Source organism: Rhinopithecus bieti, unplaced genomic scaffold (assembly GCF_001698545.2).
Source record: "Rhinopithecus bieti isolate Rb0 unplaced genomic scaffold, ASM169854v2 scaffold_19285, whole genome shotgun sequence".
In the NCBI taxonomy this organism is placed as follows: Eukaryota; Metazoa; Chordata; class Mammalia; order Primates; family Cercopithecidae; genus Rhinopithecus; species Rhinopithecus bieti.
This window is the reverse complement of record NW_016809495.1, coordinates 158,235-180,605: the sequence shown is the minus strand read 5'-3', so window position 1 is coordinate 180,605 and position 22,371 is coordinate 158,235. Positions and strand designations below refer to the sequence as shown.

At 34.0% G+C, this 22,371-nt stretch overlaps 1 protein-coding gene across 1 annotated transcript in view; it reads right to left on the bottom strand.

The window, feature by feature from the left end:
- Nucleotides 1–22,371, bottom strand: part of MDGA2 (MAM domain containing glycosylphosphatidylinositol anchor 2) — a 391,758-nt gene that overhangs the window by 265,654 nt on the left and 103,733 nt on the right. Inside the window, exon 4 of the mRNA XM_017889604.1 lies at nt 10,975–11,244. Coding sequence (XP_017745093.1) covers nt 10,975–11,244 — 270 coding nt within the window. The remainder of the gene's footprint in view (nt 1–10,974; nt 11,245–22,371) is intronic.

The window sequence follows — 22,371 nt, the reverse complement described above, 5'->3', positions numbered from 1 at the left end:
GTAAGCCCAGATGGCTTCTCCTGAGAATTCTTTCGAACAATTAAAGAGAAAGTAACACTGATTTTACATAAACTTCAAGATAGCAGAAAAGAATATATCCCAATGCTTTTAAATTAATTACCTTATTTTGAATACTGAAATATAATTTACATACATTGAAATGTTCATGCCTTAAATGTATAGTTTAATCAGTTTTAACTACTGTGATTATAGACTTTGAATGTGTAAGTTTTTTTTGTTTTGTTTTGTTTTAAGCAGTCACTAATTCTTAGTTCATCTTAACAGATTGTTTGGCTAAAATGGATTTGAATTACTGGGTTGATGATTTCCGTTTTCATACAGTTTTCAGATAAGTATATTTGTTGAGCCAACAAAGTAAAAAGAAGACGAAAAGATTCTTTGAAAACTAAAACTAAGAAATTTTCCTATGCAATCTAGAAAATAAACAATTAAAGAATTATATTTGATTAAATATATTTAGAAATAATTGGAAGCATTTAGAATGAGCACTGATATTGGAAGAATTTGGACAGAATTCAAAGAGAAACAGAACAACACGGCAAATGGAAAATTTATCAGGTTGCTATTTCAATTAAAAATTCTATGTAAAATCTCATGCAATTCAAAATTGCAAAAATAAGTTTTAAGCATTATTTTGAATGATAGAATAGAATGTATACTTATTTCTTGAAAAGATTCTATTATCAAAGATAGAAGTTAAACATAGATATTTTTACTTTAAATAATTATCAACAGTTTCTACTACTTCATAAATAAGAAAATGAAGTAAGTTCAAAAAAACTAGTTAATGTCACCATTCTGGGCAGCAAATGAAAGAGACATTTTATTTCTGAATATGTAGAGACTCTCATTTTTCAAATCCCAGCTAATTGGAACCATCCTCTGAGGAATTTTCTCTATCTCCCTAATCAGAATTAACTGTTTCTTCATCTGAGATTTGAACAGGACATTGCCTATGCTTCAATTGTGATGTTAGTTTATCCTTTTGCATGCTATATGGAGAGAATTGCTCTGATATCTTTGTCACATAAGCGTATGAACTCTATGGCCTCAGGGACTTTTTCCTTGTAGCAACTAACACAGATATAGCATAGAGGAGAAATTATTAAAATACCTATTATAGCATCACTTGCATTTATTTTCCTGGTTTAATATCCTGACATAAATAATCTATACATAATTTTTTTAGAGTATAACTTCACTAGGAAATTAGTGTTCTTCAATAATTATATGTTAATACATATAAATCCATAAAGACATGTGCCCTCCTGCATTTGTAATGGGTATGGATCACGGAGCATTTTGCTCTCATAAAATTATAGACGGTTGGCTGGGTGAGGTGGCTCACACCTGTAATCCCAGCACTTTGGGAGGCCTAGGTGGGTGGATCACCTGAGATCAGGTATTTGAGACCAGCCAGGCTAACAGCGTGAAACCCCATCTCTACAAAAAAAACCACAAAAAATTAGCCAGGTGTGGTGGCGGGTGCCTGTAATCCCAGCTACTCAGAAGGTTGAGGCATGAGAATCACTTGAACTCGAGAGGCAGAGTCCATCTCAATAATAATAATAATAATAATAATAATAATAATAATATTATTATTATAGATAGAGCACAATCTATCTTTAAAGCTTATGTACTGCAGTTTCCTTAGTATCACAGAGAAAGTACCAAAAGGCCTATTTAACATATCCATTGATGGTAAAGCTAATTTAAGGCAAACCACAACCAGACCACAGATACCTTGTTGATACTTTCCTGCTATAGATTACTTAGTCCAAACTAATCCTGGTAAGCCAGTGAACTGGGAAATTAAGTAACCTCCCATCAACAACATAAAAGCTGAATTAATTGTTTTCAATTAGTATTCAATTGTCTTGCACTGTTTTACAATGTAGGTATCAAAAACAAACAAACAAACCAAACAAAACTACCAAGGGTTCAAAGAAACTAATTAAAAAATTTTAAGAAATATTATTATTTGAATAAAATCCTCCTTTTCTGCACACTCACCAGTGCTGACTTTTAGAGCACTACATCATTTTAAAAGAAAACTGAAAGATTTATCTTGGCCTAGGTAAATATGACAAGGAGATCCATTACTAAAGTAGAAAATTTTTAAAAGTGTAAATAAAATAACCATGCATAACTAAGCTGCCTGAATATCACTATTACATAAAAGTAATTATCAGATTTTTCAATATCTAGATAAAATTTTTTATTTGAAATTGTATTTATGATACTTCATAAATTATTTTAATGAACAAGGATGTTAGATTTATTTTATTTACAAAAGGAAACTGAGCTACCTAAATTCAGATGAGAACTACTGAATGATAATTTTTAGATTTTACATGGCCTTGATTAATTTTAAAAGATAATAATGAAACCATTTTGAGCTACAAAATGATATCATAAAATTCACTGTGGTATTTTGGGGAGGTGTAATTACTACAGAATATTAAATTGGGAAAAGAGAAATAAGCACTTAATCTGCATGAATAATTGGGACACCTGCACACAGCAGACAGTTCTGCTTTTGGGGAATGTGAAGGCACTGGTTTTCTACAATTTTAGCCATCATCATTATAGTTGTAATAATGAAAGATTATGTAACAAAGCTATTGACTAAAAATTAAATTTGATGAATCTAAATGCTTGGGAAGAACTACACTGGCCCAGTAACTGGAAATTCACCACTAATTTATATTCAGAAATGCACATGGGCTAAATTTTATCAAATCATTCTGAGAAATTGCCAATTAACTCTGACTGACATTCCGATTAATAACTTAAGATATATACCTTTCAACAAAAACAGTGAACACACATTTGTAAGTATACATTGTTTTTTCTTGCTTATGCTGAATGTTTTAGTTATGCAAATATTTTGTTATGTAAATATTTGTCTTTAATGATCCCATTGATCTCTTCCAGTAACTATAAATTCTTTAAAAGCTTTGTACAGTCATTTGTAAGAAAGCCAGTGAAAGTCAGTCATATCAAGTTCTTCAAAATATGATATTCAGAAAATCATAAACTGTAAACACTTTGTTAGTTAGAACTTGACATTAAGTAAGATTATGTCCACCATTACTGGAGGAAAATACTGATTAACAAAACAGAATTTCCTTCAATTCAAAGAGTCTGTATATATGGGAAAGAAAACAATGTTACTAAGAAAAATGTCTGAAGACTTAGTATTGTTGAGATTTTTTTCATGAGTATAAAAAGAAGGGATTCACAATCTAGAAAGAATCCCTAGTACATCTTTGGCAATGCAAGAATAGAGGAAATAAAAAAGGACCATTATCAGTTCAAATATTTGGGAGAAAATTAAATATCTGTAAAAACTTGGCTAAAATTTGAATGGCTCCTTGGCTAAGAAAATGGCCCTGGAAACTTATTGTGTGGTCTTTGAATCCCAGCTCTATTATTTAAACAAAGCTTGCTTTGGGGAAGTTACCTAATGCTCTTTTTTTTCTTTCTTCTTTTTTTTTTTTTTGGAGATGGAGTCTCATTCTGTCTCCCAGGCTGGAGTACAGTGGGGCGATCTCAGCTCACTGCAGCCTCTGCCTCCTGGGTTCAAGCAATTCCCCTCCCTCAGCTTCCCAAGTAGTTGGGATTACAGGTACATGCTGCCATGCTGGGCTAATTTTGTAATTTTAGTAGAGACGGGGTTTCCCTGTGTTGGCCAGGATAGTCATTTTTTTTGTATTTTTTTTATTATACTTTAAGTTCTAGGGTACATATGAGCAACATGCAGGTTTGTTACATATGTATAGCACATATACACCATGGAATACTATGCAGCCATAAAAAAGGATGAGTTCATGTCCTTTGTAGGGACATGGATGAACCAGGATGGTCTTAATCTCCTGATCTTGTGATCCACCTGCTCAGCCTCCCAAAGTGCTGGGATTACAGGCATGAGCCACCGCATGTGGCCTTCTGTTTTACTTTTGAAAAAAAAAAATGGGAATAATAATTTTTTACCTCATAACTGTGTTGAGATGATTAAAAAGCTTATGTATATAGTGTTACTGGTAGCCTGGTACACAATAAGTGCTCAATCAATGTTATTTATTACTATTCTTTAAACATACTGGTACACTCAAATGTCAAAAACTTTTAATCGTAAAACTTTGGAATTGTAAGTCTTTCTGTAATAAGCATAAAGATAATTTAGGAATATTAGCAGTGCTAATATTTTACATGTTTTAGTCAAATACATTCAGAATAAACTACTTAATATTAAAATTCATATTTTAAAAAATACAGTCTTTTCACGTTGATAAACTAGAATTAGTTAAATCATCACTTTTTGGAACAGAGTTATGATGTTCCTGGAGGTTACAGGATATTTCTGTGCAGTTAGGAAAGTGTAAATTCATGCCTCACTGAATACATATTGACTTCTTCCACAAAGGTTAACTCTATTTCAATATTGACATACTTCTTTACTTCTTTATGTTAGGACTCTAAGATCCTAGCCAAAAAAAAAAAGAAAAAAAAAAAAAGCTGAAATAATTCTAAAATTAATAAAGAGCATGTTTCATTGATTCTAAAATCATTTACAGTGTCATTTTGCAGAGGCCATGGGTTCAAAAATGGAAAAAGTAAAGGCCTAAATGAGTATCAAGGCATCATGGGAGCATGATGTGAAGAATATAGTTTATGAAGTATACTGCATACTACAGTGGCTTTAAAATGTGTCTGTTCCATAACAGGGTAGAGATATTTGACCCTTCCAGGGACTGGGTCAGACTTTGTCACTGCACTGAAGAATGGAATACAATAATGATACTGCATTTCTTCAGAAGCTACATTACAAAAACCCATGCAGTTCTTGGAACACTAGGTCTGGTAGTCTTATAGAATTCTGGCTACCTTGAAGCTGCCATGTGAAGAAATCATATAAAGAGAAAAGAATGAGAGAGAGACAAAGAGAAGAGACAGACCGCCAGGAGGAGCCCAGCCGTAGGAGCTTCTTAGTGCAGGCACTAGATATTTGAATAAAAAAATGTTGAAGATTACTGCAGACCTAACCATCCTCTAGCTGTAATTATATGGGATACCCTGCTTTTTTAGCTGAGCCTCTCAACTCCCAGATTTGTGAACAAAACAAATGATTATTATTGTTATAAGCTACTCTTTTGGGATGGTTTGTTACATAGCAATAAATAATTAGAACAATGTGGCCTTTCAAACAAGTTGGTCACATCACACAAATTATTTAATGATTGAGTATGCACATGGAATTTTCTAGTTTTACTTAACATCATTTAATACATACTTAGGCTATCAAAGAGTCATACCCAGAAAAGAAATCTAATATGAGCCGATGAACTTAAAAAAGAGATTCTCTCACTAAACACATGTTTATTGAGCATTTACTATATGCTGGGTAATATTCTAGGCTCCAAGACTACATCACTAAATAAGACAAGAAACAGACAAATTCTGTACCCCTATAGTCCTATTAAAAAGACAGACAATAAGTGAGGAAATATGGATAAAATAATTCCAGGTAGTGATGTGATAAGAAGCAATAAATCATGGTATGGAAATTAGAGATATGCTATTTTAAGATAGGGGAGTCAGAGAAGGTGTTTACCAGAGGGTAGCATTTCAAAAACAACATTCAAAGCATAAAGACCAATGTATTTAAAGTAGAGCAACTAAAAATGGGAGGCATATGAAATGATGATGAGGAATTTTAATTCCATTTTGGGTGAGATGAAAAGCTATGGGAGGAATTTGATCAGGATAATGAGATTTTTAAAATTATATCTTAGTGCATAGTAAGAATTTTCCAGCCTTCAAGTCATTGGGTATGACCATGTATCTGAGTTCCAGTCAATAGACTTGACTGGAACTGATGTGTACTTCCCATAAAAATCTCCCACGTGTGCTCATTCAAGCTCCGTCCCATCCCGATGACAGGGATGGAGGCAATACCCATAGTAATCTTAGCAGCCACTGACTGAAGATGGCAGAGACATGATCAGCCTTGATACCTGAATGACCACATGGAGCAACCCCAAGTACACTCAGCAGCATTATCAACTAGTAAACACTCTGTACGCTCTCATGAACAAAATCTGAAGTTCTTTTATTTTGAGAAATTACGTGTATGGGTATATTTATTAACTTAGCGCAGGCTACTTTATCTAATATAGCAGGTGAATTTCTAAAAGAGGGGTACAATGGAAAGAATAACAATAGAAAGCTATTTTAATCAACCAGGAGAGATACATCGATGATTTGGACATATGTGGTAGCAGTGAACATGGAAAGGTAGGATCAGATTAAAAGTATATTTTGAAGACAGAACCAGAAGGACTTGCTGATAAATCACCTTCAAGAATGCTAGTTAGAAAATTTGAAAATTCCTCTAATCCTCCTACATTTTTGTAAAGCTAGATGATAGAATAGACTTTTACTGGCTCACTTTTACCTGAAAATAGAACATACAGAATTCCATAGTAAGTGCAAAACAGACCTCTCTCTTATATAGAATTTTTGGAGAAAGTGGAAGAAATCTCAAGCCATGATTCTTGGACTTTACAGACAATTAAAGGTAAAAGAAGAGTACGAAACCAAATTTAATTAGAAGGATATCTTTAGAGAAAACTGTGAGATGCAACTTCTTCCAAACCCAAGCTGATGAAAGGATACCCTGTCTGTTTCATCTCAGTCCTATTGAGGAGCTTTCCATGGGACCTGTCAGCTTTGAAATATTTTCCCTCCAATGTTGCCTGACTCATATCTGAAGAAACTAAAACCGGTGTGGCAAGAGAACAGAGGTAGTACACTGAAATTTATGTGCTCTCATAGTCTATTGGTAAGCATTTCCACCAGAAAGATGTGAGTCTCACAGGGAAGGGACAGGACCATGTCTTGGGCTCTGTTTAGTTGGCTGCTTAGATGGAAAAGGAAGACGTCAGCAGAGAAGAGGGTAGGGTAGAGTACAAGATGCTCAGGAAATGTGGCATATCCATGGACTCAGGGATATGCCCAATCACTGGACACCTCTCTTTGATCTACGTAGATGCATATATTGTCTGGGTAGAGAAACTTTCTAAGGGTCCATTAACATGTCACCAAGGAATTGGGAAAGCTTTGTATAGAGATCTTCATAGCTTACTCTGAGCTAGGGTGGTCATAACCTAGCTATCAGGCTGGGGTTGGTCTAAGTGGAGAGGTAGGTGGAGAGGTAACAGACAAAAAAGCCAACTGTGCTCCATCTCCTTATCTTACTTCAGGTCTCCAGCCCAAAGTGGACCCAAGTTGGGGAGGGGAGAGAATTTTGCATTAAATCAGGTTTAGAGTTATTACTATTTTGGACCATGAATCCAAAACACTGAACTAAATGTGTTTGTGATTTGAATATACTACAGAACATTCAAAGAGGCCTCTATACACTAAAATACAGTAATGTCTTGATATTTTGAACCATACATGTTCAACACAGTGGTTTAATTCATGACAGAAGAGAAATGTAGGCATTTCTAAATAGAATAAAGCATGAAAACAGAGACCTTTACATGGAAGTGCCATATCTAACAGAAGTTTAGAAAGCATTGAGCTCAGGGCATGGAACATGTGGATAGGAAATCAACATAACATTCCTTTCAGGTGTATTAGGCAACTGCTTCTCTCCTAACAGGAGAAATGTAGCTCAGTCACTGCAATTAAAAAAAAAAAAAAAAAAAAAAAAACGATAAGAAAAGGCATTGGTGCTACGTTAATAAATATTCTCCCAAAGTAGTAAACCATATGAGATTTGTGTTCAGTTTTTTACTGCTTATCTACAGAGTGTTATCTCCATTATTTACTTTACACGGTTCTCTATTTTTATAAAAGTAAAATAAAGAATTCAGAAATGTTTCTTGAATTTTATTTGTATCAGCACTCTACACTCTCATTCTGTGCATGGACCTTCTTAAATAAGGATGGGAATTCCATGCACAAAGTATCTTTGTGCTTACTCAGAAACCTGGTCCACGGATCCTGATTTAATTACAGAGAAGAATGAGAGGAGATAAACCTAGGTTTCTGTATCTACTGTATCCATGACACAGTTAATCTAAGACTCACAGAGGTCTATACATTCAGAAGGCTTGAAAATAGTTTCTTTAGGTAATAAAAAGAAAACTGTTTTCCTTAACTGAATTTCTTGACTTCTGAGGACCAGAAATCAGATGCCTCATATTATTGTAGCGGTTTTTCTCCCCACAGTTTAATCTAGGATCCTTTAAAAACCAAGGCTACTTCTATATTCAGTAAGATTATATATAAACTTGATTTTATGAATTATGTGAATGCCACTGCTGAGAAGTCCCACTGGCAATATAATATGATTATGCAAATGTACACATCAGACAAATTAAAAGCATAAAAAGAAATCATAAGATTGAAGAAATACATTTTTAAGGCCTTGTTGATTTCAGGTCTTTCATGTCAAAGTTGGAAACTTTCTTTTGTAAGGATACAGGTGAAACCTGTTAGGTGGGGTAGAGAGGAGAAAATCATTCTCTAGGCATGTATTTGCTGTTCACTGGGTTAGTCCCTTATCAAGGGTGTATAAGCCACACAGATATTTTATACTGGACATTTTGCCAGTTGTATGTGGGGTCAATATAGTTGCAAATGATCCCATTATGAAAATTAAATTCTATTCATCATTTTTCTCTAACAAGTTACTGTCCTTGATAAAATAATGGAATAAAGGATTCTGCATTGTATCCACGGCACTTAAGGATAGATGTTGTAGTACTTTGATATTACACTTTCATCACTATACTTCAATACTTCAATGCTTTAATCATCATACTTCAATACTTTCATAATTACAGCAAGATTTGGTAGATTATTTTATGCCTACTTAGAAAAACAAGTATTTTAAAGCAAATAAACAAAAAATAGAAATAAAACAAACACCGATGACAAAACAAGTTTTCTATTTCTTTTAAAAAAAATGGGGTAGAGAACAGAATCTGGTTGCTCACTGACACAAGGCTTAAAATGAGCCCCACTTCTCAATACTAATATTTTTTAAAATAAAAGTTGGATACTTCCATTGTGAATTATTTGTTTTCTATATATTTCCATATATAATTCCTTTGTATTTCCATATTCCTTAAAGGACTGTAAACTCCTTTGAGGGCAGACGTTTAGTCACTGATCTTTGCAGTCACACTCATGCATTCCTTACATTTGCTGCGTCCTTAGCATATGGTAGTTGTGCAGAAGTTCGTTAAACAATTGAAACAAAGAGCACATATTTCATTGATTCTAAAATCCATCTTTAATTTTATATTTTAACAATTTTGCAATCAGAATGCCTCTTACATTCAATAGTCTGTCATGGTTGCTATTAATAATCATGACCTGACTTAAAAGAAAATCTCAGAGACAGTATTTCTCTATAATTTGGAATTATTAATGCTCTTAATGACACAAGAACAATATCCCATAGCAAAGTATCATCATCAATGACCTTGTAATAAAAACTAATTTAGAAGTCGAGTTCTGAGTGTGAAGTGTTATGAATAATTTAATCAATTTATTTTGCTTTTATTGGCCTTTTTATGTAGGCTAATAAATGACATGTTTCAAAAGAAAATCTAAGTATAAACAAATTTAGATGAGCTTTTTCAATAATCTTCTATCTCATAAGACATTATGGTAGTTTAACTGGCAGTATGTTTTATTTTGTATTGATATATAAAATAATTGTACATGTTATAATTACTAAATATTGTATGGTATACAATTTTGTGGCAGATGGTATGCTATTCACAGTGTTTTGATTTACACTGTACCTGGAAATGTTTTGAATAGAGTATACTTTTGTCAAATAGCATATTTCTAATAATTTGCATAACAGATAACTAAAACCACCACAATCTATATTCACAAAATCACAAATGTTTATCTCTATACACTTGATTATGTTTTGCTTCCATCATAAGTAATTTTCATTTGCATGTTCAAAAGGTCGTCTTCAGCATATGGATGTCTATTTTAACTTCAGAGGCATCATGTCCACCCTCCACTTCTAACCCAGGACCATACCAGGTGAAGTGAGACATGAAGAAGCATATGGTCTCTTTGGACATCTGCCTCAGAACTTCTTTCTATCTTCCAAAATGGAGGGAAAACATGCCTGTGTGGTGCCAGCATACTAGCTGGTAATGGCCACATTAGAACAGCATTGCTACTTTGAGTTACTGACTTACATTTTGCTTCAGTTCCTCAAACAAGCATTGCGTGTTCTATCTCTGAATTTTCTGTCTTTTCTCAATTTCAATCTGTCAAAACACTACTCAACTTACAAGACCTAGTACAAATGTCATTAGATATTCCCTAATAACCTCAGCCAGAAGTGGCCATACATTTTTTAAATTTCTATATCTTTTGTTTGTTCTTTTCGAACACCTTATCATATGACTATTGATAAATATTATTTTCACTATCTGACAGTGAAATCCTGAGTACAGGGTAATAGTGTTTGATAGATCTCTATATAACCTCACAATTTAAAACCATGATTGTAATAGGGGCTGAATAAAAGTTTATTGATAAATTTACTGAATTCCTAAACTATGTTACAATCCGTATATTTTACACAGTGAATGTTTTAAGCTGTATGCCACATTTTTTCTTTCAATTTTTTAAACTAACAACATATTATAAAAAGCATTTGATGGTATCACTAAGAATATGTTATGAAAGCTATTCAATGCAAATATAAAGCACTGTTATTAATCTTTAACCTGTTTAAGTTCCACTTATAATTACCCACCATTATGATTTATACATGATTTTCTCTGTATTTTAAAGATATATGCAATATTTGAAGAGGTAATTTTGTATCAAGCATTATTTGCTTTTTGAGAGTCTAACCTAGGAATCTATGTTGTAACATCCTCTCAGCAAACTTACCTCTTACAATGATGTTGGTGGACTTTTTTGCAGGGTTTCCCACATTATTATTGGCAATGCAGCTGTAAGTACCAGCATCATCTGAGGTGATAGCAGGTATGGTCAAAGTTCCTCCATTCAAAACAGTCTTTTCAGGCAGAGTCCCAAAGGACCTGACCCAGGTGAGAGAAGGTGCAGGCTCTCCTCCTGTTGTAACACATACTAATGTTATGGCCTCTCCAGGATTTACAACTATAGGATCATCCACCAAGAGTTTAATTGACGGTGATGCTAAAAGACATAAACAAAAGAACATGCACCTATTTAGATATGCTACAACTAGAATTCAGTAGCATGCATTATATTGGTTCATTCGAGAAATTAAAATGAAATATAGTCCTCTGTTGCCAAAATCATACTGTATTACTCAAATTTAAACAAGATTTAATGGTTTCATATTTTAATTAAATGGTATAAACATGTAGAACTGTATTAAGAATCTTACACATAGAAAGGGGAAATAAAATTTATGTTTCCTGGATTATTGTTCTGAAATTGGAATAATAAGCATGATTAAGGTTTTAAAACAAAATATCCCTTTCTTTTTTAATGCTGACAATCATCTTCTGTTTTTATCATTCCCAGTACAGATACTGCAGATATACAGTCCTTGTATTTTCATGGTGAAGATGGTTAATGATTTATTTTTTGGATCATTCTGAGATGAAATGATAATTTTTTGCAATCTGAATACAACCAAGTGACAGATAAAGTCATGGATCACCCAGGCTTTTACCATTCAGTGAGCCTGATTTTTGTTCTCAAAAGAAAACATAAAATCATCTAATTCTAATGCAGTGTCCATACTTCATCTCTAACCTCTTCAACTTACAAAGGTCTAGGCAGTGAGCTCCTATAAGCACTGCTTTAAAACTTATAAATAAACATTTGAGAGCTCAAACAGCCACTAAACCATGCTTGCCACTACTGTTTGGGTTGTAATAATCCCTTACTAAAAACAAGTCTTTTGTAATCTTTTAGGTTAAAAAATACAGAGATAAACATTCTTTCAATAGAAAAAGCTGTGTGCAGCCTTTTCATCAAACACTCCAAATAGAAACTGTACAAAACTTCATTCACATATAGCACTTTTTTTTTCTGCTTACACTGCCGTGCTAGCCTAAATAATGCATCCCTAAATAAAAACAGGGGAAATACATTATAATTACATTTCAAGTCACACATTCAGAAATATTTTGTCAATGTTAGAGCTGTATTGTATGAAATCAATCTATATTAGAAATATTTAAACTGTTCAATTGTACTGTGTGATTTTTTAAAATATATTAACTTCAGCTTAGAGTTGAGTGTTTTACTCAGAATAAAAGTTAGACTACTTGTGAAGTTCAAAATTGTCTGCCTTGTTTGAAAAAAATAAAAAGCCAGAAGAGGCAAGAAAATAATTCCACATTATAGTTCTATGGGAAAGGCATTAAGTGCCTGTATGACCCTTTTAAACATCAATGTTTCATGCTGACTCTTCTAACATCACTTTAAATAATATGGGATTTTTTAAAATGTCATACTATTAGCCCTTCTGAAGAGTTAATATGAAATTATAAATATTTATGATTGAAAATCTGTTGGGAAATGCACATCATGAAAAAGTATGCAAAAGTTGCCATATTTTGGTGAAAAAAATCTCAAAGAGTTATTTAATGTTAAATTGATGGAGGACATTACTAATTAAATATTCTGAAATAAGACATTATACTTAATTATTAATGTATCGTCATGAAGAGGTAAAGAAAATCTCTATAGCCTGACTTAAAGTAAATAGCATAATCATATAAAATTATTTGATTAAAATATAACTATAGAGATCTCAATATTTATATCATATTAACAAAAATTTATTTCTTTTATATCGCATTTTAGTCTAATTAAAAGACCCAAGGCCTAAAGGCCATAAACAGCTTATATTTGGACTATAGACACACACAATGGTGACATTAAGTCAAGGAATATTTGCCCCTGAAATTGATTTGTATAGGATGAGTTGTTTTCTATTAGATATTATTTAACGAACAAAAGCTTAAGATAATTTCAAAGTTCAAAAATAATGCATATATAACAGATCACTATTCTAACTATAATACATTTTAGAACTACCTTCACAACATTATTAAAATGTTTTCTTCCAAATTTGACTTGAAAACATAGTATTGCTCAAGTTACTTTTATTGATGGTGGCACTTATTTTATCTGATTATACCTGAAACTAAAAATAGCCCAGGTAGACCACAAAACAGATAATAATTTCAAGACTTTAAAAACGTTTATATATATTTTAATACCAAAATTTGGTAGCTTTAAATTTCAAAAAAAAAAAAGTTGAAATCATTGTCATTTTGTTCTAGTATTTTACTTTTATTTCATAAATATCAGCTTTTAAAACTGTAAGGCTTTGCTTAAGAACCAGAGACATTAGGATTTATCAAGCTTCAGTGTAAATCACGTCCTTGAGTAAAACTGATATAGGAAAACATAAACATATTTTGTCTATTAAAATATTTTAAGGAAAATATCTCATATTGGATGAATCATTTGCTAATTTGGGGGTATACAAAGAGTAACGTAAAACATTCTAGGCTAGTCATTCTCTTTTTATAGGTTTCCATAGCTGCCCCTGTCAATTTTTTCTTCATATTACCTTGTATATTAGCCAGGCTACCACTATGACTCTTCAGCCAGATGAAAAGTGTCATGATTGCATTCTCTGAAGTATTATATAATGTGATAGCTAAGTGGTAAGAGTACAAATTCCAGAGAAAGGTACCTGGGTTCAAGTCTTGACTCTGCCATTTAATACCTGTGTGAACTTGACTCTGCCATTTAATACCTATGTGAACTTGAGTAAGTTCTTTGTCTTCAGTTGAGGGTCTCAATTTTCCATTGTTGAAATGGGGAAAATAATTGTAAATATCTTGCAGCATTTAGATAATTTAATATGCATAATTTAAAGCCCTTTCAATAATAGCTAGTACAAAGGATGCACAAAGTGATAGATAGATAGATAGATAGATAGATAGATAGATAGATAGATAAAAAGAATTGGTCCTGGAGAGGCATGGCAAAGTTGAATGACAAGAAAAATAAGAGAATAGAGAAAGAAAGCGAAAGAAAGGAAGGGAAAGGGGAGCAAAAAGTCTGTGGTTTCTATTTTCCAAAATCATAACCTCTTAATAGAATTTCAATAACTGCAACATAGAAAGTCTATTTTAGAAAATACCTTTGAGAAAAAGGAATTCTTCCTATGTCCCCATAAGCACCTCTTCTCCTGGCAAACAAAGTTTTCTTGGACTGAGCAACAGACATTTCAGTGGGTCCAAGAGAGGAATAACTGGCCTCTTGACCCCCACACCAAATCCCAAACATTTGGATATTCAAGATCATAGGAGATCAGTTCGTCCCTTCCTATTTGAGCTCACTGAGTGTGGCTGCCTATCTAGACAAGGACATAGTCATCTCATGGAAAAGACTCCCATGTTCCAGGGTAACAGCTCCCAGTTCACAGTGGTGGAATGCAAGGAACAGAGAGACCAGCTAGCACTAAAAAGTGCCAAAACAATAGGAATGAGAGAAGTCTCAGGAAATATATGCCTGCCAAAGGATTCAGATCTCATGCTCCAGGCCTTGGTACAACAGCATCTCCTAGAATTTAAATTAAGTGGGAATTCCAAATTGATAAAGTTTTCTGAGGTTATGGCAGAATAGGGAGTTGAAAGAAAAAATAACATTGAATTATGAAATAGTAGAGACAGATACATATTTTTCAAACCCAAGTTTGTATACTGGGGTTCATGCCCACTAAAAATTGTAGTGATTCAGTTTCTCATGATGTATTCTGGGTGTGTGATGCAAATATTTAATTTGGGAGTTAACTAAGAATACATTATGTAGAAAGAAAATACTATTTTAGCAGAAGTCATTGACTTCTTAGGTGCTTTGCTTTTGTCGCTACCTAACATAATAGGTAAATATGAAGATAAGCATCTTTTTTAAAATCTGAAAGCAGGATACAGTGTTAATCATCTTTACATTCTTACAGACTTTGACTCTCTGTAGATCTGGAGCATTTACTTATGAAAAAGGAACCCAGCTTTCCCTCCAGACTCTGAGCAAATTATAAAGCAGTTAACAACTGTTCAAACCTGCCAGTTGCCTTGAATTAGAGATATTCTAACTTAAGCTCAAGACTGTTTTTTTTGAACGGAAATAATCTAAGTATTATAGAGCAACTGAATTCACAGAGAACATTGTGAGGAAGGAGAAACACGCACGCGCACACACACACACACAAATAAATAAATAATAATTTTAAAAAACAGAAAAAACTCCAATTTTAAAATGCTCAGGTTGAAAGTATCTGCTTAGTTTGAATCCCCTTAAAAGCACAGCAGTTCATTTGGGCTGGGATCACAGGAAACATTGAAGAAGCAGAAAAGGGCAAACCAAAGAAGGAAGAAAAGCCAGTAAAGGGGCACTAATGAGCAGGTTATCACTGTGGGAAACTTGGCTCCCTGCTGCTAGGAACCCTCTGAGAGACCAAGTTGAGGGCACCTCAAAGCTCTCTATCTAAAGAACAAGGAGCCTGACTCAGGTGTTTATCCGTCAACTCTTGCTCCTCATTAATTGGGCCTTAACTTTCCCATCTCATGCTCTGGCTGAACACATTCCTGCATTCAATGAAAGTTGCTAGATAGAATAATAAATACGCAATCTGTCCAAAGAAACTGCAGTAACCTCCAGGTCAGGACAGGAGGAAAGGCAAGACACCCACAGTGTCTGCTATGACTTTGTTTCCATGTAAATCCAGTGATCAACGAGTGGCTACATGGAGACAATGTGTAAAGGGTAAAGAAAGAACAAGGAAGGGGTAGGTGGTAAGTGAAAGCACCCTTATCAATCAAGATATAGGTGAAAAATGAAATAATGAGAGCACAGTATGAATTTAAGAGAGACGAGGTAAAAATACACAATTAACTTTTTGCTTCTGTTCCGTGACTCTACATTATTTAAATCATAGAACATATACAGATGCTAAACAAATTAAATCCAGCTTGTATGTAGAGAAACATGCTTAAACTGTGCTTACAGATTCAAGGAACAGAAAAATATTTCTCTTGGAAGAACTAGTCATTTCACTGCAATGAAGATATCACTGTATTTTCATACATTTCATTGAAATTCATTTTCAACATGTATTTCATTGAATAGAAGTAGCAGTGAATATTTCACAAAATAAAGATGAGATAATATATTAGAAGTTGATATGAAAACTCAAAATAATCTACCCATTTATGTGGAGTTATTATTCAAATACTATCATTCACATATTGATTGATTCTCATTAAGCCCAAGATTGGTATCATGCTGGGAAATTCTATTTAAAATGATGCTCTAGGAAATAACAATATTTGAAATTGTATTCATAGACAGTTTTTAATGTAGGAGTAAACTTTTGCTACAAATATTGAAGCCACCATGCATTTCTCATTACTTTAATATTCACAGGACAGACATTTATGGAAATGATTGCGAAGGCAGAGTAACTGTTTCTTTTTTGAAAATTATATAACTTTTAGGAAGAGACGTGATTCATATGACCATGGGTCCTAAATGAGAGATCCCCTAGATGGGTTTTGTTTGCCTGACACAGTATCTATTGTTGCTGTTATCATGAGTGAATGAATGCCTTTAGGCATTGCTTATTCTCCCTAGTACAATACGTTTCCTATCCATTCATTCAGAAGTATTTCTACAGCATCAACTATGTGTCCAGCCCTGTGACAGTAAGCTGTGAGGTATCAGCGAACAAAAGAGTCAAAGAATCCCTGCAGTCAGAAGCTTACAACTTAACAAGAAGAGAAACAGCACACTCCGCATGACTCTCCTTGTCTTAACTGACTTTGTATGTTTACTTCACCTGCCTGTTCTCTAAAGTCATATGCATTTATCATGCTTGACTGGGACGTTTATGTCATCAGAGCACAGCGAGCAAAGAAAGTTGCCAAAAGGTACATTCTTCAGTAAACTAAGACTTTAGGAAATACAGTAAGTGACACTTATGCTGGAATCTAATCACTGAACAATACAAGTAGAAAAGCTAGAGAAATAGAACTTGTGTTCTAAGGTGAGCAAAAGTCAATGAAGCAAAAAAGATGATCCCCGTGTATAAGCTATACCAATAGTTGGGGTACTAATACCTAGCAGCTTGAAAGGTCTTTATAAACATTGACAAGGTATGGTGAAGAAAAAAGTTAGCACTGCACATATCTCCTTCCCTTGATCAACAGTCCTTTACTGTTCTTTCCAACAGGTGAGGCCCTGGCAAACTTGGTCTCATTCAAGTTGACAGGAAGCTGAGTATTCATTTGCTGCAGAATCCCAGAGGGTCATCTCTCATAGAGAGAAAAATCCAAGCTAAGCATTTCCAACTGAAGTATTTGTTATCCATAAAATTTTCTTATTATTAATGGAAAACACCAGAATTTTAAGCACAGTACTAGATTATAAAGACACTTTCATCACAAGATCAGTAAAGAATGAACTTTCTATTTCTTCTGCCTGGAATTTTCTTCCAGTGCTTGTCCACTCATTAAACCAGTCATCAGGAAATTTATCATGCTCAAATAACAATAACAATTCTTCCCTAAAATTTCCAGCTTTTGTCCAGACCAACTGAGTTGCTTCTTCCTTTGTGTGAGAATAGTTGTTTATGATAACCCCCTCATTAGAACATTTGCCCCTATGCTTTCACTGTGAGATATTTAGGAATAGGACATCAGAGTAAAAAGGGTAGTGTTTTTCATCTTTGTACCACCAGCACCCAGAAGAATATCTGACAAAGAATAGGTGCTCAATAAAGTTTTACTGAATAAAAGAAAGTTGAATTTAAAAATTAGTAAACCGAAACTCCACCTAAGCTCTGAATATTCATCAAACTTAATTTAAAATGATCAAAAGGCCAGGCATGATGACTCACAGTTGTAAATCCCATACTTTGGGAGGCCGAGGCGGGAGTAACACTTGAGGTCAGGAGTTCAAGACCATCCTGGCCAACATGGCAAAAATATGCCTCTACTAAAAATACAAAGATTAGCCAGGTGTGGTGGCACAGACCTGTAGTCCCAGCTACTTGGGAGGCTGAGGCACAAGAATTGTTAGGACCCAGGAGATGGAGGCTGCAATGAACTGAGATTGGGCCACTGCACTCGAGCCTAGGGAGACAGCGAGATTTTGTTTCAAAAACTAAATAAAATAAAATAATCAAAAAACCTACCAACTGTGAAATAATGTGACAGATGATAAGAATTTCATGAGCCATTTATTGACAAATTCTAGTCATGACAACTTGCAAATTCTTTCACTGTTCTACCCACTTAAACTTACCTATGTTTTATATTACTAACAAGGAGATGACAAAGCATTTATCTATCAAAATGTAATGCAGCACTCACAAAAAAATAAACACAGCATATTGTTTGCACTCCTTTGTACTTATTTGTTCAGTTATACTATCGAACATTATTTTTAATAAACCATGTAACTCAGCCAAATGCTGACTCTGAAACCAAAATAAAGGCTACATGGCCTTTTTCACAAGAGGGCTAGTATGTACATACTTTAATAGGGATTTAGCAAATTAGTCAAGATTTAAAGCTCTTTTCTGAGTTTGAAATAGCAACAGCAGAAGCGATAAAGGCATCACCTCTAACACCATCTGGTGTTGATCTCATAGCTATAGTTTTACTTTTCATTTTGTACCATATGGAAAGGTACTCTCCTATTGGGAAAAGATTTTGTCTGAAAAAGATTAGTTTTCTTTCTCATAATCCATTCTGGGGACACTTTATCACAGTGTAATATTTTGAGCACCTTTATGACTCTGTAATTTTATTTCATAGAAATTTTGACTAACATTTATTTATAGCCAATCTTAAAGAATAATGTTGAATAAATTTAACTCTGCTGGGCCTCTGTTTGCTCTTCTAAAAAATAAGAATATTCTGTTAAATAATTTCTAAAGGATTGCTTAGAGCAAGTTTTTATCATGATTAGGAAAACACCTGGGCATATAGCCTCTATATCTATGATATATCTATGTTTGGCTACTCAAATGTCTACGTTGGTTCCATGATATGGCAAAGATTAAAAATCACATCAGGAGCTTAATTAGATAGGCCAACGATTACTACCAAATAAACTCATTGTCAATTTAGAGATGTACATATGTTCTATTTTAAGAAAAAATGTTAATTCAACATATATTTATTAAGTACCAATTGCATACGAGGCATTGAGGATGTTAGAAAAAAAAAAAAACAAGCCAAAATCCTGCCCTTGTGGAGTCTGTAATAAGATGGAGACAATTACAGCCCTTAAAATATCCTAGACATTCTCCAAAAGCTTTGCATATATTAACTCACTTAATTATAGGAGGTAGGTACTATTATTACTTTATTTTACTTTTTACCAAACTTGAGAAACCATTTAGAAACACTTTTGATAACCTCTAAGTCACACAGCTAGTGAAAGGTGAAGCCAGGATTCTATTCTAGGGAGCCTGGCTTAAGATGAATGTAAAGGGCTGTAAACTCTAATGCAAAATAAACAGAGTTCATAATTTCCAAGTTTGATTGAATATTTGATGATATTTTGGCCAGGAGGAGAATTAGTGCTGCCTCTCTAACAGAAAGAAGGAATAACATTGATGTCCTCTAGTGTATTATGAAAAAATTGGATAGAGTAAAAACAAACTTGATTTGCTAGTCAGAATTCCAGAAATATTCACCCTCCAAAATAGAAGTTGAAAAGGATTTGTGAACCACATAAGTCATAATTACAAAGCCTGAGTTCTGAAATATCTGTGGAAGAGGTTCTTAAGCCATTGCTCTGGATGTCTTCACGTCTCACACATAAAAAAAAAAACTTTTTAATTGGCTCAGTGATTTAAATTCTCAGAATCTAAGAGGTAATGAGGAGAAATTTAACATGGAAAGACTTCTTGAGGCAGGAAAATGGAGAGCAACAGTTGCAGTTGGTAATCCACCAGCAAGAAAAGGGTAAAAGAAACAACTATCTAATATAGAATAGTAAATGGGGTCACAAAGAACAATATTAACCTAGCTTCCATATGTTTCAACTATCATCCCAAAATGCCAGATTAAAAAAGATAAGAGGCAATACACTTGAGCAGCTAGATGTTGGTAATAATGTGAAGATTTTGAGATACAAAAATTTCATAGTTTTCCATAGAAGAGCTTGACAAGGATATAGATTGTCTGACTGCAGAGCTCATGCTCTTACTCTCTGCTCAGGCTAACTGTATCATGGATGTATAATATGAACAATGAATGGGCTAAGTTGAAAGGACAGAGATGAGGAACCTGGAATGCAGAACAATGGCAAAGTTTATTCAACACTAAAAAAAGTGGGGAAGGAAAGAAAAGACAGAAATGGTGAGAGAAGAGAAAGAGTGAGGATAAAAAGAGAGACAGAATAAGAAAATTTTTTGCTTACGCTTTTTAAAAAATATTTTATTTTATCTTAAGTTCTGGGATACATGTGCAGGACATGCAGTTTTGTTACATAGGTAAACGTGTGCCATGGTGGTTTTCTGGACCTATAAACCCATCACCCAGGTATTAAGCCTGGCATTCATTAGCTATTTATCATGATGCTCTCCCTCCCCTATGCCTCAAGACAGGCTCTAGTGTGTGTTTTTCTCCTCCCTGTGTCCATGGGTCCTTATTGTTCAGCTCTCACTTATAAGCAAGAGCATGCAGTGTTTGATTTTCTGTTCCTCATTAGTTTGCTGAAGATAGTGGCTTTAAACTCCATCCATGTCCCAGCAAAGAACATCTTGTTCCTTTTTATGGCTGCATAGTATTCCGTGGTATATATGTACCACATTTGCTTTATCCTGCCTATCACTGATGGGCATTTGGGTTGATTCCATGTCTTTGCTATTGTAAACAGTGCTGCGATGAACATATGCATGCATATATCTTTATAATAGAATGATTTATATTCCATTGGGTATATACCCAGTAATGGGATTATTGGGTCAAGTGATATTTCTGTTTCTACATCTTTGAGGAATGCCAACACTGTCTTGCCACAATGGTTGAACTAATTTACATTCCCACCAACAGTGTAAAAACGTTCCTAATTCTCCACAGCCTCACCAGCATCAGTTGTTTCTTGACTTTTTAATAATCATCATTCTGACTGCCATGAGGTGGTATCTCATTGTGGTTTTGATTTGCATTTCTCTAGTATCAGTGATGTTGAGCTTTTTTTCATATGTTTGTTGGCTGCATAAATATCTTTTGAGAAGTGTCTGTTCATGTCCTTTGCTAACTTTTTAATGGGGATATTTTTCTCTTGTAAATTTGCTTAAATTCCTTGTAGATTCTGGATATCCACTGACCCCACAGAAATATAAACAACCATCAGAGAATACTATAAACATCTCCATTAAAATAAACTAGAAAATCTAGAAGAAATTAATAAATTCCTAGACACATACACCTTTCCAAGTTGAATCCCTGAATAGACCAATAACAAGTTCTGAAATTGAGGCAGTAATAAATAGCCTACCAACAACAACAATAAAAAAAGCCAACGACCAGACGGATTTACTGAAACTATTCCAAACAATTGAAAAGGAGGGACTCCTCCCTAACTCACTTTATGAGGCCAGCATGATCCCAGTACCAAAACCTGGCAGAGATACAACAAAAAAAGGAAACTGCAGGCCAATATCTCTGATGAATATCCATGCGAATATCCTCAATAAAATACTGGCAAACTGAATTCAGCAGTACATCAAAAAACTTATCCACCACGATCAAGTTAGCTTCAACTTGCAAGGTTGGTTCAACACACATAAATCAATAAATGGAATTCATCACATAAACAGAACTAAAGACAAAAACCACTTGATTATCTCAATAGACACCGAAAAGGCCTTTGATAAAATTCATAAAATTCAACATCCCTTCATGTTAAAAACTCTCAATAAACTATGTATTGATGGAACATATCTCAAAATAATAAGAGCCATTTATGAAAAACTCACAGCCAATATCATACCAAATGGGCAAAAGCTGGAAGCATTCCCCTTGAAAATCAGCACAAGACAAGAATGCCATCTCTCACCAATCCTAATCAAAATAGTGCTGGAACTTCTGGCCAGGGCAGTCAGGCAAGATAAAGAAATAAAGGGTATTCAAATAGAAAGAGAGGAAGTCAAATTGTATCTCTTTGGAGATGACATGATCCTATATCTAGAAAACCCCATCATCTCACCCCTAAAGCTTCTTCCTTTTTTTTTTTTTTTTTTTTTTT